The 16,034-nt window shown below is 41.1% G+C and overlaps 3 protein-coding genes across 10 annotated transcripts; 2 read left to right on the top strand and 1 right to left on the bottom strand.

Moving 5' to 3' along the window:
- Positions 1–72: 72 nt before the first annotated feature.
- Positions 73–13,045, top strand: LOC6558928 (serine/arginine repetitive matrix protein 2). 8 transcript variants are annotated; one of them, XM_032740186.1, is made up of 11 exons: positions 73–446; positions 1,269–1,370; positions 4,558–4,935; positions 5,001–5,063; positions 6,347–6,518; positions 7,567–7,596; positions 7,973–8,043; positions 8,108–9,905; positions 11,097–11,290; positions 11,350–11,559; positions 12,505–13,045. In XM_032740186.1, the coding sequence occupies exons 1-11, from the start codon at positions 208–210 to the stop codon at positions 12,707–12,709; spliced, it is 3,462 nt and encodes a 1,153-aa protein (XP_032596077.1). In that variant the 5' UTR covers positions 73–207; the 3' UTR covers positions 12,710–13,045. The 8 variants fall into 8 exon arrangements, with proteins under 8 accessions (XP_032596077.1, XP_032596081.1, XP_032596089.1 ...); XM_032740202.2 differs by lacking the exon at positions 73–446 and adding an exon at positions 975–1,105; XM_032740190.2 differs by lacking the exon at positions 7,567–7,596 and having other exon boundaries at positions 116–446.
- Positions 13,046–13,191: 146 nt separating this feature from the next.
- On the bottom strand, positions 13,192–14,256 carry LOC6557065 (peroxisomal membrane protein 2). Its single transcript, XM_001983517.2, has 4 exons — positions 14,198–14,256; positions 13,973–14,063; positions 13,652–13,910; positions 13,192–13,590 (listed from the first exon to the last, which is right to left on the bottom strand). Exons 2-4 carry the CDS (start codon positions 14,059–14,061, stop codon positions 13,357–13,359), a joined length of 582 nt encoding a protein of 193 aa, XP_001983553.1. The 5' UTR covers positions 14,062–14,063; positions 14,198–14,256; the 3' UTR covers positions 13,192–13,356.
- Positions 14,257–14,313: 57 nt separating this feature from the next.
- On the top strand, positions 14,314–15,977 carry LOC6557824 (vacuolar protein sorting-associated protein VTA1 homolog). The gene is made up of 4 exons (XM_001983516.3): positions 14,314–14,548; positions 14,632–14,693; positions 14,790–14,940; positions 15,004–15,977. The coding sequence occupies exons 1-4, from the start codon at positions 14,439–14,441 to the stop codon at positions 15,644–15,646; spliced, it is 966 nt and encodes a 321-aa protein (XP_001983552.1). The 5' UTR covers positions 14,314–14,438; the 3' UTR covers positions 15,647–15,977.
- The last annotated feature ends 57 nt before the right edge of the window (positions 15,978–16,034 follow it).

The raw sequence follows: 16,034 nt of genomic DNA on the forward strand, positions 1-16,034 counted from the left end.
AATGACTAAATAGCGATAGTATCGCTATGCGACAAATATATCGATATGCAGAGTTGCATTGTCGGCATCGTCTGTCATAGAAAATCGATTTTTCTTGTGTTTGCAAACTGCACATTTGGCGGAGCAGCTGCGTCCTCCAAAACGCTGATGCATACGGAAAAAAAACGCTAAACGTTTAAGCCAAGCGACTGAAAGCCGCTCAAAAACATGTACAACGGCATTGGATTGACAACGCCGCGTGGCTCTGGCACCAATGGACATGTGCAGCGCAATTGGGCGTTTGTGCGGCCAGGCAAAAAGGACAAGGACTATCGGGCCGAAGATGATACCAAAAAGCTGGACGCCCAACTAAATCGCCCACCAAACAAAGAGATTTTGGATCATGATCGCAAACGCAAAATCGAAGTGAAGTGCATCGAATTCGAGGAAATACTCGAGAAGCAGGGGTAAGAAGTCAAGTTCAATTTGCAATTATAATTACAATTGCAATAGAGAAATATTTGGTAACAGAGCAGAGCCGTCACATGTAATGCAATATTGCTGTTATATAACACCGGTCCACCCATCAACATATTTGTGCACAATTCATGTTTCTTTTTGGCCAATGCACCCGACTTGTGTGTGTGCCACTATTTACATTCTCTCCCCGCCGCTTGCTGTTTTCTGCTGTTGTGTTTGCATTGCGGCGCCTGGTATTTAACAGAGAGCGTGGCAAGCGCACGCAAGCAGAGACGCACACGCGCTCAGCAAGAGCAACCACCAAACAGCCGAACCACCTACAACCCAAGCCACCCCCCAAAAACACCCTACACTTTGTTTTGCGTCACATATGAGCGCGCTCTGGTGGCGCTCTTCTCTTCCGGGTGACCCAGGCAAGTCTGCCCTGGACTGGTGGTGAAAACTGAACTGCATTTCAGTTGTAGAGATTATTTTCCTAGAATCACACATCCGCCTAACGCATAATAAAGCGGACAAAAAATTACAAAAAGAAAAACTGAATATTACATTTAATGTAATTGAACTCTGTATAAAAACCTGTTTAAACCAATACCCAACATTTAAATTAGAGCTGTGAAGTTAATCGTTTAACACTTTTGTCTAAAAGGTAAAGAGATAATAAACTAAAAGCAGCTTAAAGAAAATTCACGAATAGATTGCATATATCAATTAAAACTCTATTTCTGTTAGCTGTATTTATATGTTTATATTTATTTTAAATACATTAAAGTGTAACTTATATTAATTGTTGATCTTTTCTTTCAAAACAGACGAACACCGGAAGAGATCAAATCGCACGTGGATACGTATCGCCAGAAATTGATGGGCCAAGGCAAAACCGATTTGGCTAAGGATGAATTTGGACGTGTAGCGTGAGTAGCCAATTAATCTAAACTGAAAGACAGACCACTTAAGTGCACTAAGTATTATGTAATTTAAACAATATATTGTGGGCGCCATATAAACTTGACAAATCAATAAAACGCTTGAACCAAAAACACGCCTGTTCGCGTGTCAAAAATCTCAGCGCCAGCTGTCAACAGTGTGGCAAAATCCACATGCGCCGCCGGCTGCGCACAGCACGCGACCACAGTCATCACCACCCCCATTCACACCCAACCCCAACACACCACACCCCTATGGTCCATTCGCCCAATGAAAACAGTCGGAGTTGTAGAGACAAAAGGCTGCTGCAAAAGATTTTTCAGTCACATCAAGTCTTCCAAAGCCAATGCACACAAACCAAAAGCGTTTGGCCAACGTGCTCAGGAACCCCAAAATCTATAATAATAATAAATAAATATTTAAATAATACAATAACTAATACAAATAAAACAGCAGTTAAACAAGTCAAATAAAATGAAGTCGGTTCTTCAAAGGCTGCTGACTGCAAAACGAGTTGCAAGATAATTTTTGGGGCGAGTTGCTGGAAAAATCAATAGCTGACACAAAAACCGAATGCGAAAATGGCAGTTGAGAATGCATCAAAGGAAATGCAATCAATATGCATGCATTCGAGCAGCCCCTCAAGTGTGGAAATCCAACAAATCCAACGAAATGAAGAAGAAACCTAAATATATCTAAGCAATGGGCGGCTTTTGTTGTTGGTGGTGGCTGCCACCAGTTCGAGCACCCACCCACCCACTAAACGGATTAGCTGCGTCGTAGTGGTTGCTTTTAATGTTGTTTCAATTGAATGCAGAGTGCAACCGTCAAATGGAGCCTTATTCAGCTCACATTGGGAGAGATGCAGTGTAATGTGTAATGTGAGCTTCAACAGCTCAGAAACTGAAAGCAACAAATCACTAAATAAGTCTTCCAAACATAGCTCGTAATTTAGTTTAGTCTTAGTCGGTAAATGGAGTCAAGTGAACGCGCTAGAAGCTTGCCATAAACGGAGTTACAAATACTTAACTTAAATAATATCCAAAGTCTTCCAAACAATACCAAAATAAAACAATTTATATGTATAAACAAATGTAGCGAAGTGTGAAGCTATACAAATGCTAATCCATTCGTCTTCCAATTAATTCAATAAGCGTTTAAATTTAAAACATACAAAAGTATATTTTTATATTAAAGATTTTGATACGCCAAAGTCTTCCTGAAATGAAATATAATATATCAAAATAATAAATAAGCTCACAAACGTGTCTATAAAATGCAGAGAATATATGAATATAAATAATCGCACAAGCGAGTCTATAAACATTGTAAAAAATAATACTGTTTAAAGTGTGAAAAAAGTGCAACAAATATAAATTTAAATCTACGATAATCCGCTGTCTTCCAGATAAAACGATTTCGAATACATTAAGAAATAATTCGTAAATATATTTACTAACTTATTCAAATAAATATATATATTTATACTAATCCACTGTCTTCCTGTTTAAATTGTGGAAAGAATTAAATATAATAATAATACATCTTGCTGTATCTTATTATACACTAAGTCAACTGTCTTCCTTATAAAATCGTGCAACTAACAATATTGTTAAATTTATAACAAATATTACGACATTGATTAAAGTCAACAGATATTTTTTATAAAGACAATTAAACAAAAAATAAAACTACAAATAATTATTTAAATAAGAAAATAAAAACTATAATAATAATAAAATAACATAAACATTAACATTAACTCACTTGCCAAACAACCCCATTTAAAACGAACTCTCCAAAAAACCACTCGAAAAATTGAAAATGCTCTCCTCGGAAATCTACACGAGCGCAACAACGACGGCGACAGCGACGGCCACAGCAATGGCGACAGCCACCTCGACGGCAGCCACAACGACAACAACAAAAGCCTCCACCAGCAGCACATTGCATGTTGTCCTCAACAACAAGAAGAAGCGACGCAAGAAACGCCGCAAACGCGCAGGACACGCAACCGGCTGTAACAACAGCAGCAGCAATAACAACAGCAGCAGCCACAACAACAACAGCAGCAGCAACAACATTAACTACAGCAGTAACATTAACAGCAGCAAGGCCATAGTTGGATGTTTGGCTGGGAAATGTAAAGCACAATATTTTCAGCACGATAATCGCGAGTATATTGCCAAGTATGAGAGTTTCCACTTTACGGCGCAGGCAACGGCAACGGCGGCGGCCCTCAATTATGCCGCCGTTGCTAAGAAATTCAAGCCATTGCGGCCGGTTTTGGCAAGCGGCGCCAAGAAGAACAGGCGAACAGCAATGCCCAGAAAGTTGCATGGCGACTGCGCCTGCGTCTGTCAGAGTCCAACACGTATGATGACGCAATGCCCGCAGGAGTTGCTGCTGCGAGCAGCTGTTGATGGCCAACGGGACATGCCCGTAAATAAAACACCCAAAACTACACCAAACAACAACAACAAGAAAATCAATCTGCCGGCGCTGCTCGGGGAGCTGCTCAAGCATTCGTCGAGCTCATTGCTTGAGACGCTGCTCCTCGGTGCTGGCAGCGCAGCGGTGGCGAGGTAATTATAGAGAGTCCCTATAAACTTGACCTTACTTTTAGTTTGGTTTTTCGAGGAAGTTATTTAAATTTCGGATAGCTTTTTGACGGTTCTATTTTCAAATAGTAACACAAAGATATTTCCACAACGTTATATTTATATTATATATTGTATTATTAATTATTATGTGTATTACATACGAAGACTTGAACCGAACGCTAAGCTTTACAACAACAGCAGTAAGTAACTAGAGCAATTCGACACGATCGAAAAAGCAAGCGTGACACGACTGAATGTTATGGCTGCAGCAGCCAGCAGATCAACGAGCGCTCTTATCATAGACAGAAGCAGAGAGAGAGAGAGTGCTGTTAACGCTGGCGGCTGCAGTTTAATTGCAATTAACATAGTATGGGAATGTAATGTAATTATAATTCTATTAACTAACATTAGGCTATTTGTATTAAGAGAGTGAGACTTAGTCTTGCCTTTTGATACTTTGTAGTCTACTTTTTCCAGGAAGTTATTCCTTACACATATTACAGATTTAATTAATTAAAATCTCTTACATAAATAATTCATAACTAAATATTATATTCTTCTGGCATTGCAGCGCTCGCGATACCCATCAAATTGCTGAAGCACAGCAGCAGAAGAACGCCAAATTGCGCGAAGCCTTCAACATATCCGAGTACTTTGTGGAGGGCAGCAGTTTCGATTGTGATCGCAAGGCTAAGGAGGACTTGGCCAAGAGTGTGGCGCTCCAAAAAGAGCTGGACGCACAGCGCGAGAGCCTCGCAGCGGCGGCGGCGGCCGCAGCGACAGCAGGCAAAGGAGACAAGGAGACGGGCAAACGTTATGCCTTGCTACGCACCCCGTCACGGGAGCGGGATGAGGCAGTGGCAAGTGGCAAGGCCGCTGCCAGTGGCGATGAGCGCGACCATGTGTCCAAGTCGGACAAGAAGAAGAAAAAGAAGCGCGCTAGGGAGAGGTAAATGAAGGCTGCTTATAATATATACTATTTATGCTTATTGTTCGCACATTTCCCATTCACAGTTCGGCAAGTCCTGAGCGCCGCAAGGACAAGAAGAAAAAGTCGAAGAAGCACAAGAAAGAAAGGTAAGAACTCGAAAGAATCAGTCACAAGCACTGAGTCTTGTCCAAGTTGTGTAGCCTCTGTGTTTATTCAACTAGTTGTTTCTTATTTACACTTTACAATCTTCTGTTTACCAAAATACTCTTTTTGAAATCATGAATTTTTATGTTCTCTATCTATTGTTTATATATTCCGTACATTGTAAAACTGTTTGGCTTTTGATTTCCCTGTTGTTTTCCAATATTTTTTTGTTTTGTTTCTATTGTACTTGTTGAAAACGTGATAAGAACAAAATAACAAAACTAAGTAAACGCAAAACTGAAACGAATCTTTGTAATTAACAAACAACTGCTTAATACTTTTTGTGTTTTTCGTCTCTACTCCTTCTTTTACTACATTGCATTTGAAACTCAAACCACAAAAGGGACTCATATGAGAAAGAAAGTAAAAAGAAGCGAAAAGTTATGTACAAATAAATTTGCATACAACCATATTATACTTAGTTTTTAAATGAGCTTATACTTAAAAAAAAAAAAAAAAAACAAAAGAAAAACATTAAAAAAACAACTAAACAAAAATCGTATGAATGAAATGTTTCAAATGCGTTTCCAAAATGGAAAAATTGAAAAGTATTATAATATACTTTTAATATCATATTTATGCCGAAGGCATCGTTTTATTGATTGTGCTATTGTGCGTAGGGTTCAATGGGCTCTCTCTCTTTAAACACTAATGTCTATAAGCACACACTTAGACACATACACACATACATATTCATACACATATCTCGTTTGAAAACATTCATTTTGACCTTATCAAAAGACTTTGGGTAAGTAAAAATTCGAATTTATTATAACCAAATTGTTGTCTACTTCCAAAATCCTCATCTTCATGACAAATTGACACACACTCACACACACACACATATTTACACACAAGTTTAAGACAGTTTTTTTGATGTTAAGGAATCAACTGTGTTTTTGCAACAATTAAAAGCGAATTACTTTCTCATCTTTCTTTCTATTATTATTGTTAACCTACAACTACTACTATTATTAAGACAATGCATTTTTGAGCAGTTTTCGATAAAGGTAAAGCACTAAAAACCACTAAAAGTTAACCAACAAAAAACAATTACCCAAACTTCTCTTAATGTTGCTGCCAAGCCCAAAAAAAAAAACTACAATTTTTTGGGCCTCCCAGTTTTTTGGACTGGACACACAAATTTCTAGCTGAAAAAATTGATGCAGATAAAAATCAGAAGTTCCAGCACTAATCTGGTAATAAAAAAACATTCTACTTGCAGTAAATCGAAAAAGAAGAAATCCCGCAAGCGTAAATATAGCGGCAGCGATAGCGCCGATAGCGATAAGGATAGCGATGACGATAACGATGACGGGGAGGAGGATGAAGAGCAGGCCAGCAGCGACGCAGAGCGTGAGTTGAAGAGTGCACGCAAGAAAGCCAAAAAGGAAAAGGTAATGCCCATACTAATTAACCGTGGGAATAACCCAAATCAAAAATAGAAAACCAAAAAAAAAAAAAAAATGAGAGAAATTTTCAAGTTCTAAACTTGAAAGTGATTTTCCAATAATTACTACCTATACTTGAAGAGTGCATGTGCCGTGTGCTATTCTCATTACTATCATGACTTTAATCTCTAATGAATTCTAACAACTCTCAACTAATTTTCTATATAATCGCCCCCCATTTACTACTATATATCTACTAACTAAAAATCAGCCATTAATGATGTAACATTTTTCACCCGATGATCTTTTTGTAATACAATTAAACAAGAATTTAACTGTTTCTCTCTCAAAATCTATATAAATATACATATTTATATATCTATACTATATATACAAATGTATTGTATAATACTTGATATTGATGATAACTCGATTGACTTTATCGTTTTTCGTTGTTTCAATTGTTCACCAAAATATTAAACATACGCCATTTCTTCTCTTGCTTATTTACTTCTTTTTCCACAAAAAAAAAAAAAAAACAAAAAAAAATAACGAAACATTTACTAATATAACAATAACCAAAGTACTGAACTATAAAACCTGCATATAAAACATTTTCTACTACATAAATATAAAAGCATACCAAACTAATTAGTAATAATAGAACAAAACAAAAAAGAAAATATAAAAAATAAAAAAATTCACCCCACAAATATTGTAAAAGGTAAAAAAGGCTTCAAACGCATACACAAAACTAGTATTATTAATTTTTTTAATTTTTGATTACATTTTCAGTTCGTATAGCTAGTTAAAAAGAGGACTTGGCACAAACTTTATATACTACTATAAATATGTATAATCTTTGTGCCTAGTCCCAAATTTTTTGTGTTTTTTGTTTTGCTTATATATGTACATATATAAATATATCTGAAATTTTGAGTTGAATGTAGTTTCGAAAACCTTAAACAAAAATCCAATCAATCAAATTTTATAAGAAACGAAAAAGAAAATTTATATTTTGTTTATAAAAACCCTTGGCGCTTCATTGATATAGGATAGCTTTCAAAGGCTCTCTTGTAGTTTTGTAAGTACTTTCATTTGTCTCTGTTTTCTTTAAGATATTATATAGCATATATATATATAGTTGCGTCAACCGACTATTGTTTCTGCAATCAACAAACAAAAAAAAACCAACTTTTTATCACCATTTAAAATATGTTTTTAGCGCTTGCCAAAAAGAACAACCAAAAAATAAAAAATGCTGCCAAATTTCTATGCAAGCCACATGCGAGATATCATATGAGATATACCTACATATATATCATGCCATGATCATATACTGAATGACAAATGTGTTTATATACAACTATATCAATTTAATGCATATATTGCTAACAGTTAGACTTGCTGCAAGTTGCTGTTCAATTTGCTAATAATCCACACTCTTTTTAATTATACAGAAAAAACGCGATAAAAAGCTCAAGAAGAAGAGTCGCACACGTGCCAGCTCAACGGACTCGGCACGTTCCAAGTGAGTTGTAACAAACTGAAATCCTTATTGAACTCCTTTTTAATAATTCCATTCCTTGTCACAGCTCTCCTGTGCGCAAGTCCAAGAAATCGGCCAAAAGCCGCCCGCCGCCTGCGGATGCTGGCAGTGGCACGCCTCTGGACAATCCATTCCGCAGTCGTTCGCCGGAGCGACGCAAGGAGACCAAGTCGCGGCGAAATGATTCCTCGCCGGACAGTCGACGGGAGAACAGTCGGCGCCACAAGTCCAAGGAACGTCAGGCGGCAACACAAACACCACCGCAACGACAGCGCTCCAAGGAGAAGCGGCAACGTTCTAAGGAGAAACAGCGCTCCAAGGAGCGACAAAGGTCCAAGGAGAGGCAGCGCTCCAAGGAGCGACATAGGTCCAAAGACAGAGCAACGTCCAAGGAGCGTCAGCAATCAAAAGAACGGCAGCAGCGTCAAAAAGAAAGGAAACGCTCAAAGGAGCGACAAAAGTCCAAGGAAAGACTGCGCTCCAAGGAGCGACAGAGATCCAAAGAGAGACTAAGATCTAAGGAGAGACTGCGCTCGAAAGATAGACCAAAATCGAAAGAGAAATTACGCTCCAAAGAGCGTTTAAAATCCAAGGAGAGAGTGCGCTCCAAAGAGAGATTTAAATCAAAGGAGCGAGTAAAATCCAAGGAGGTTTTGCGCTCAAAGGAACGACAGCGATCAAAGGAGAGATTAAGCTCCAAAGAGAGGCAACGCTCTAAGGATAGACAGCGTCTGTCCAAGGAACGCCTTCGCTCCAAGGAGCGACTGCGGTCCAAGGAACGCCTGCGTTCTAAAGAACGACTGCGCTCTAAGGAGCGACAAAAGTCCAAAGAGCGAGACCGAGGGCAAAAACGCGAGCGCAGCAAGGAGCGTCGTCGTGAGCGTCATTCAGTTTCACGCGAAGATCGCAAACTGGGTCGCTACTCACGCTCCCGTTCCCACTCGCACAAGAAGCCGCAGCAAAGCCCAACGCCGGCGGTAGCAGTGAACAGTAGGCAACGGACACGCTCACCCAATCTGGTGCAGTCCAAGAAGACTACGACAATAGCGGCGCCCGCATTCAATCCCTTCAAAGCGGCCGAGGACACTGTCAACGATATACTGGGCACCAAGTCGGTAATGGTGGCGCTCGAGCAAACGAAGCGCAAGCGTGCAGATTCCAGCTCGAGCTCATCCACCAGTGACTCCAGTGACAGTTCGTCTCACAGTGAGGCAGCCACGCCCACGCCACGCAAGCAGCGGCGTCGCAGTCAAACGCCGGAGCAGCCAAAGCGTGAATTGAATTTAAAACGGGAGCCAGCAGGAAGCACCAATTCCCGAAAGAGCAGCAGCAACATTGTCAAGCGCGAACGCTCTGGCACGCCCCCCAAGCCCAGGTCAAAGAACAAGGACAAAGACAAGGATAAGGATAAGGACAAAGGCAACACGCCGAGCCCAAGGCCAAAGCGTCGCTCGGGCAGCTCTCAATCATCCGAACTGCACTATTCCCCCGCTGAACGCAATCCCGAACGCTATCAGGACATTGTGCAGCCGGAGAAAAAAAGGCATCATGACTCAGGCGCCGCCGCCGGCAGCACAAAACCAGTGCCAGTGGTGCGACTGCGTGCCCAAAGCGGCGACGATGGCAGCGATGCGGAGGCAACGGCCGGAGCTCTGGACGAATACCAGCAGAGCAGCAAGCGGGAGGAGCTGCAAGAGCTGCAGGAGCTGCGCATGCTCGAGCAACTGAAATCGGGCATTGCAGCGAAGGCCAAACAAAAGATCAAAACGATGGAGAAGAATGGCGGCGGCGCCGATGGATGCAGCAAGGATGCACCAGCAGCAGCCAAGGATGGCGGCAGTGAAGTAAGTGGCGAGACAGCCAGTCTGATGCTGGTGGTTAACAAACGTAATTCGCTAAATGAATTCCTTGTTGCTAACAATGTAACCGCTTTAATTAACCCACTGACAACCACAACAACAATGACGACAAAACTAATCACAAGCGAGGAGCAGGTGCAAGCTGACATTGAGTCTAATAAAAGGGACACAAATACACCGCCAATTTGCAATGCGCCCCAACTGGCTGCAAATGGTGGCCCAAAGAGTCCAACAACAACTGCAACAATAACGGCAACAACAACAATGTCAATGCCAATAGCAACAATAACAACATCAGCAACAGCAGCAGCAACAACACACGCTGCTGCTGCACTAACAATGCCAATACAAATAGCTAAATACAATCATAGACAACACCAACAGCAACAACAACAACAATATCCACATACGAAGCGCGTCTTTCACAATCGAACGCTGAATAACAATCCCAACAGTAGACATAATACTAACCATAATAATAATAATAACAATAATATTAATAACAATCATCATGCATGTGGTGCTGGTCCTTCTCATACTAATCCTAACAACAACAACAATGCGCTGCCCTTTCTTGCCGGCACCCCGGGCACCTACAATCGTACGACGAATCGCTTGAATCATGGCCCGCTCTTAACGGCCACACATTATAATATCTGCAAGAATCAGCACAATAATAACCTGCAACCGTTGCTGGGTCGTCGTGATCACCATCAGCAGCAGCAGCAACATCATCATCAGCAGCAACATCATCTCAATCGTAGTCTAAACATGTACAATTCTAGTCTTTATGGTCCTGGGCCGCAGCAGCAAGCGCTCTTCTCAGCTGCCGGCGGCCATCATCATCAATTGCAACAGCAGCAGCAGCCACATCATCACCATCATCATCATCATGCCCGCCATGCGACAAGTTTGTTGTCCCTGGCGGCTGGTGGTGGCCCAAATGCGGCAGCTGCAGCAGCTGCTGCTGCCGGCCTGGCTTTGCTTGGCCATCCGTCGCCACATGGAGCGTTGCTGCAGGGTCGCAATTGTAGTAGTAACATTAACTTCAATGCGGCTGCAGCGGCTGCGGCCGTTGCGGCCAATAGTCTAAGCTATCACCATCATCACCATCACAATCAGCAACAGAAACAACCGAAAATTCTTATCAAACCCTTCAAAATTCACGATCCACAGCCCTTAGTTGCGGCGCTCGCGGACAGCTCGCTGGTGGATGCCATTGTCTCCAAGGTGTCAACGGCCACAGTTGCAGCAGCTGAGAGTGCCGCGCGTCGCAGCCGCAGTCGTTCCCGTCGCACCAGCCACAGCCGAAGCAAGCGGCGCACAAGCAACAGTCGTCATCGCCATCGCTCCACCAGCCGCTCCAGATCGTAAGTGTCCATGCCTTATCCCTACTTTCGATGACTTGCTAATCTTGTCTTGCTTGCAGTCGCTACAGCTCCTCGAGCAGTCGCAGCGGTTCGGGCAGCTCCAGATCACGCTCCGGCTCGCACTCGTCCCGCTCCAGCTGCACGTCGCGCAGCTCGTCCGGCAGCTCGTCCAGCAGCGGCTCGGGCACATCACAATCTGGATCACGTTCCCCGTCTATACCGCGACGTCGTGGCTCGCCCAGCTTTCTGGACAGACGTCGCATTACAAGGTAGCCACAAACTGAGAGGAATCTCTAGATTTAATTCGTTTTGAATTTTTAAGTTTTACATAATTTTACTTTTGATAAAACTTTGCAGAGTTTTGTGTTTCAAGTTGTTGACAACCTTTATTTCAATTATGTATATTTTAAGAGGTTTTTTAAATATCTACACATATTCAAAAGTACTTAAAAACAGGCACAAAAATTAGTAATTTTTATGAATGCATCTATGTATCATATATATTTATATGGGCTTTTTAAATATTCTAAAGTGCCTAGAAAAAGACAAAACAATTGTTAAGAATTGATTGATACACAGTATTTTGATTGCCAACACTTTACTTAACTGCGCAAGGTTTTATCATCAAACTTGACTACTTATTTTTAATTGATTTTTATTATATTTTTTTTTTTTTGATTTAATTACGTTAATTTTTGTAGCCGTCGCTCGCCCCGCAGCAGCACCAGACGTTGAGCAGGTTAACCGCTTCAGTTGCCTCATTTAATTTCCAAATGCTTAATTGCAAATTATGCCACACGCAGCGCCTGATTTTGTTTCGATTAATATTATTCCTTTCTTTCAGCCGACTCAGGAATTATAATTATATATTATTTTATCGAATTAAATTTCCTTCTTCAACAATGTAATAATTTTTCTTTTTGTGTAGCTATCCTTGTATGCTTGTAAACACAATAATTTGATTCGATTTTTCCAATTAGTCAATGCAAACAGTTGTTGTTTGTGTGTGCACTGCAATAAATTATGTCGAACTCCACGATTTATGTTTTTCTTTCTTTAAAAGGATTTTAGTTTTTGATTTCCGTACTTGATTACACACTTTTCAGTTTGGTAAGTTTCCCAACAAATAACAAAAAAAAAACAAACGTATTTTTTTGTTGTACTAAATCCAAAAGATTTAGCATATCTAATCTTTGATTTGTTGGTTATTACAGTGCACGAAAGCGACCCATACCCTATCATCATCACAAGGGATCGGGTGAAGGGGGTGGCATTGCCAATGGCGATGGCGACGACCATGCGGACAATGACGCCTCCAGCTGCTGCTCCAGCTGCTTCAGCCGCGCCAGCTCACCGGGCACACCCATCGCCCATACACCAATGCATCATAGTCGAAGTCCTTCGACGATTGCATTCTGAGTGTTAACCGATTCGTTGCGCCAAATGTGCATCGAATCTGGTGGAGCAAGCGTGGATCCCAATTAGCTCTTACTAATCACTAGTCACAACACACACACACTCCATTTAAATGATACTTAAGCTAACAAACAATATTTGTTCTTAGACACAATCCTTAACGACTAAGTTGTATAATTGATTTTTTTCTAGGCATTTCTTTAGTAGCTAAATAAATAATAATAATGTTGTCACGACCACGAAGATATTTAATGCCAATAATACTCTAATATACTCGATTATTTGCTAGTTTTTAAGCTGCGTTTTTAAATAAAAACTATTATTTGTTGCCATTTCAAATCGCCTTATTTTATTATAGTTAATATACCAATTTAAGTTTTACAGTTGTGTTTTTTGGTTGTCTTTTTGTTAAGGCGATAAGACGACCCTTGAGTTCTCACTTTTAGCTAATCTTAAGTGAGAAAGCACACAAAGAATGCAACACATACATCAAAATCTTCACACGGAATTTATATTTTTATCTTATAAAGAAAAATAGACAAATTTATTCCGCTGAAACCTTTAAAACGACCCAAGCGTACATAAAGAGTACAAAGTGCCTTAATATGCATACAATTAGATAAACAAAAAAGACGGAAATTAGAATGTATCTAAGCGGATTTGGTGGCCTTATCAGCTTCCTGAGTTTCCTGGAAGCGGCGACGCTTTCTGGCCACATAGACGACCCATATGAAGGCAATAATGCCCATGGTGAGCGGACGGAACATGACAGGAACATAGGCAATATTCAGGTAGACAAATATGGACAGATATCGCCAGTTGGCCTTCAGCACGGGCCAGAACAACTTCTCCACATTCTTCACAGCAGTGTCATGTGAATTGCCCTGGAATAGGAAGAGAAACAACAACAGTTAAACATTCCAGGATCATCGCTCCGAAACCCACCTCGAATAGCGAAAGGGAATACAAAGACAACAGTTGATAAATGGGTGCATGAACTAAACGCTCCGCCAGGAAAATAAGAAACTTTCTGAACTTCAATTTATGACTGATCAAACGCTCGACGGTCTGATAGAAATAATGTGGAACGCTGCCACCGAAGAGCAGACCAAACAAGGCATAGGCAAAGACGCTGTGCTGATTCAGTTTCTTGGCGCCCGCCATGCGCTGCGAGGTAACATTCGCCGAGGTGGCCAAAAAGCAACTGAAATTCCATAAGTAACCGGTAAATAGACTGTACGACACTGGAAGATTGGAGGAACTTACGCCGTTATGGATTTCGTGCGCACTGGATGATTGAAGAGCTGTTCCAGATATGTGCCGACTAGCGAATAAATGGGCTTTGAGAGTGCCATGACTGTGGGATAAAAGGGAATTAAATGTTTGCTACGATGCAGATTCTATGATAGAAGCCAAAGTGCAAAGTGCGCTGTTTTTATAAAGTTGATAACGATCAGCAAACACTTCGCGCTGCCCGCAGACTTTACTAACCGATTGCTTGCAGTGGCTACAAAAGACTGAGCCAACTGTCGTCCACCTGTGATGAGTTGTTTATTTCTCTTGACTGTCAGTGTCACCACACCAGTTACTAACTCAATAGCTACGGTCACATTGCCTTGCTTAGGCATTTTTGAATCGAGTTGGCAGCGCTGTCAATCACAATAATTTTCTGCTGCGTTCGAAGGAATTTGGCGACAATTTTTGGAATTACGTTTCTCTTTGTTGCCCAAAGATGGAGTTTCCCAATTGTCCGGCCTCCTTGAAGTCCATTCAGCATTTTCTGAAGTTGGCACAGGAGCATGATACTCGCGACGTCGTTATTGCGTATTGGGCTCGGCTCTAGTGAGTAAAATTTATAATCCATTTCTTGGAAATGGAAAAAAAACAATTTGGTTTATTTTTTTCTATATTCTATTTTTGTAAAGCGCTCTACAAGTTGGCCTAAAAGCATCCACACAAACCGCCGAGGAGACACAGTTGCTGCTGGGTAAGATAAAAACAATACACAAACACACACACACATACACATGGGTAAATAGTCATAATGAGTGATGACTCATCCAATTTGTATGTTTGTTTTTAGCTATTATGGATTGGTTGGAGCAAATGAAGAAACAGCATGCGGATAATGAAGCATTGACTAATGACGTAGCTGCTCAGGCTCACATTGAGAATTATGCGCTTAAATTGTTTCTCTATGCCGACAAACAGGATCGCGAGGAGAACTTTGGCAAGTGAGTGCGAATTGAATTTAGTGTATAAAATAGAAATTACAATAATTTACATACTCTGCACAGAAACGTTGTCAAGGCGTATTATTCCAGTGGAGTCCTTTACGACATATTGCTGACGTTTGGGGAGCTGAGCGAGGAGGCGCTCCACAATCGAAAGTATGCCAAATATAAGGCTGCCTACATACACAATTGCCTGAAGAATGGCGAGACACCCATACCCGGTCCCTTTCCCGACGATGAATCCGCTGAGCTGGACAATCAGCCTGGTGGTAGCAACGATGATAATGGTGGCAGCTCAAACAGTACACCACCCGATGTGTCGTCACCGGGTGCTGCTGCTGCTGATGATGAGCCCAAACCCGAAGATGATGAGCCAGTTGAGCCCGCTTCGCCAGCGCCAACAAGTCCGTCTGTAACAGCACCCACAGCCGAGGAGGTGCTCAAGAATCCGAACAAATTGCCGAGTCCACCCGTGGAGGAGGAGAAACCGGGTGGCTTTGAGCCCTACGAGCCAACCGCTCAGCCCAATCCGGCCATCTATCAGCCCATTGTGCCCGTGGCTGGGGTGCAGATAACTCCAGATCAAATGATTATTGCCCAAAAGTATTGCAAATATGCCGGCAGCGCCCTCAATTATGATGATGTGAAGACAGCGATTGAGAATCTACAAAAGGCCCTTAAACTGCTCAGCACCGGATCCGAATAGATGTCCAAGCAGACAGACCAGACAAATAAACTCACTAACTAATCCCGCACAGAGTTGATGCTTTGAGCACGCCAGATATTTATATTCTCAATTATTACTGGCTATTAAAAATCGCTAGATGCTTTTAAACAAAAACAAAACAATAACAATAACAACCACGACTGATGTTGATTAATTGTTGAAAACATAATGTGTATGAATATGAGTTATTCAAAATTTATTAAAATTGTTGCTAAAAATGTCATATGGGCATTCGATGGCTGCGTCTAAACGAGTCTGCCGTATTTTAAAGGATTTATTATTATAATGCATTAATTTCATTACTCGAAAATGGTCTTTGTCTTTATAGCTATATGAGAGTGTTTACTATTTACTCGCTTTTAATTAT

This window comes from Drosophila grimshawi, unplaced genomic scaffold (genome assembly GCF_018153295.1).
Source record: "Drosophila grimshawi isolate 15287-2541.00 unplaced genomic scaffold, ASM1815329v1 contig_44, whole genome shotgun sequence".
Lineage (NCBI taxonomy): Eukaryota > Metazoa > Arthropoda > Insecta > Diptera > Drosophilidae > Drosophila > Drosophila grimshawi.

Excerpts from the sequence above, each read along its gene's own strand:
- LOC6558928 (XM_032740173.1), top strand. The coding sequence starts at position 3,208 with ATGCTCTCCTCGGAAATCTACACGAGCGCAACAACGACGGCGACAGCG. Across the intron at positions 6,519-7,566 it reads AGAAAGCCAAAAAGGAAAAG|GATAGCTTTCAAAGGCTCTC; the intron begins GTAATGCCCATA and ends TCATTGATATAG. Across the intron at positions 11,560-12,504 it reads GACAGACGTCGCATTACAAG|TGCACGAAAGCGACCCATAC; the intron begins GTAGCCACAAAC and ends TGGTTATTACAG.
- LOC6557065 (XM_001983517.2), bottom strand. The coding sequence starts at position 14,061 with ATGGCACTCTCAAAGCCCATTTATTCGCTAGTCGGCACATATCTGGAA. Across the intron at positions 13,911-13,972 it reads CGCACGAAATCCATAACGGC|TTGCTTTTTGGCCACCTCGG; the intron begins GTAAGTTCCTCC and ends ATGGAATTTCAG. Across the intron at positions 13,591-13,651 it reads ATTCCCTTTCGCTATTCGAG|GGCAATTCACATGACACTGC; the intron begins GTGGGTTTCGGA and ends TTCCTATTCCAG.
- LOC6557824 (XM_001983516.3), top strand. The coding sequence starts at position 14,439 with ATGGAGTTTCCCAATTGTCCGGCCTCCTTGAAGTCCATTCAGCATTTT. Across the intron at positions 14,549-14,631 it reads GCGTATTGGGCTCGGCTCTA|CGCTCTACAAGTTGGCCTAA; the intron begins GTGAGTAAAATT and ends ATTTTTGTAAAG. Across the intron at positions 14,694-14,789 it reads GGAGACACAGTTGCTGCTGG|CTATTATGGATTGGTTGGAG; the intron begins GTAAGATAAAAA and ends GTTTGTTTTTAG.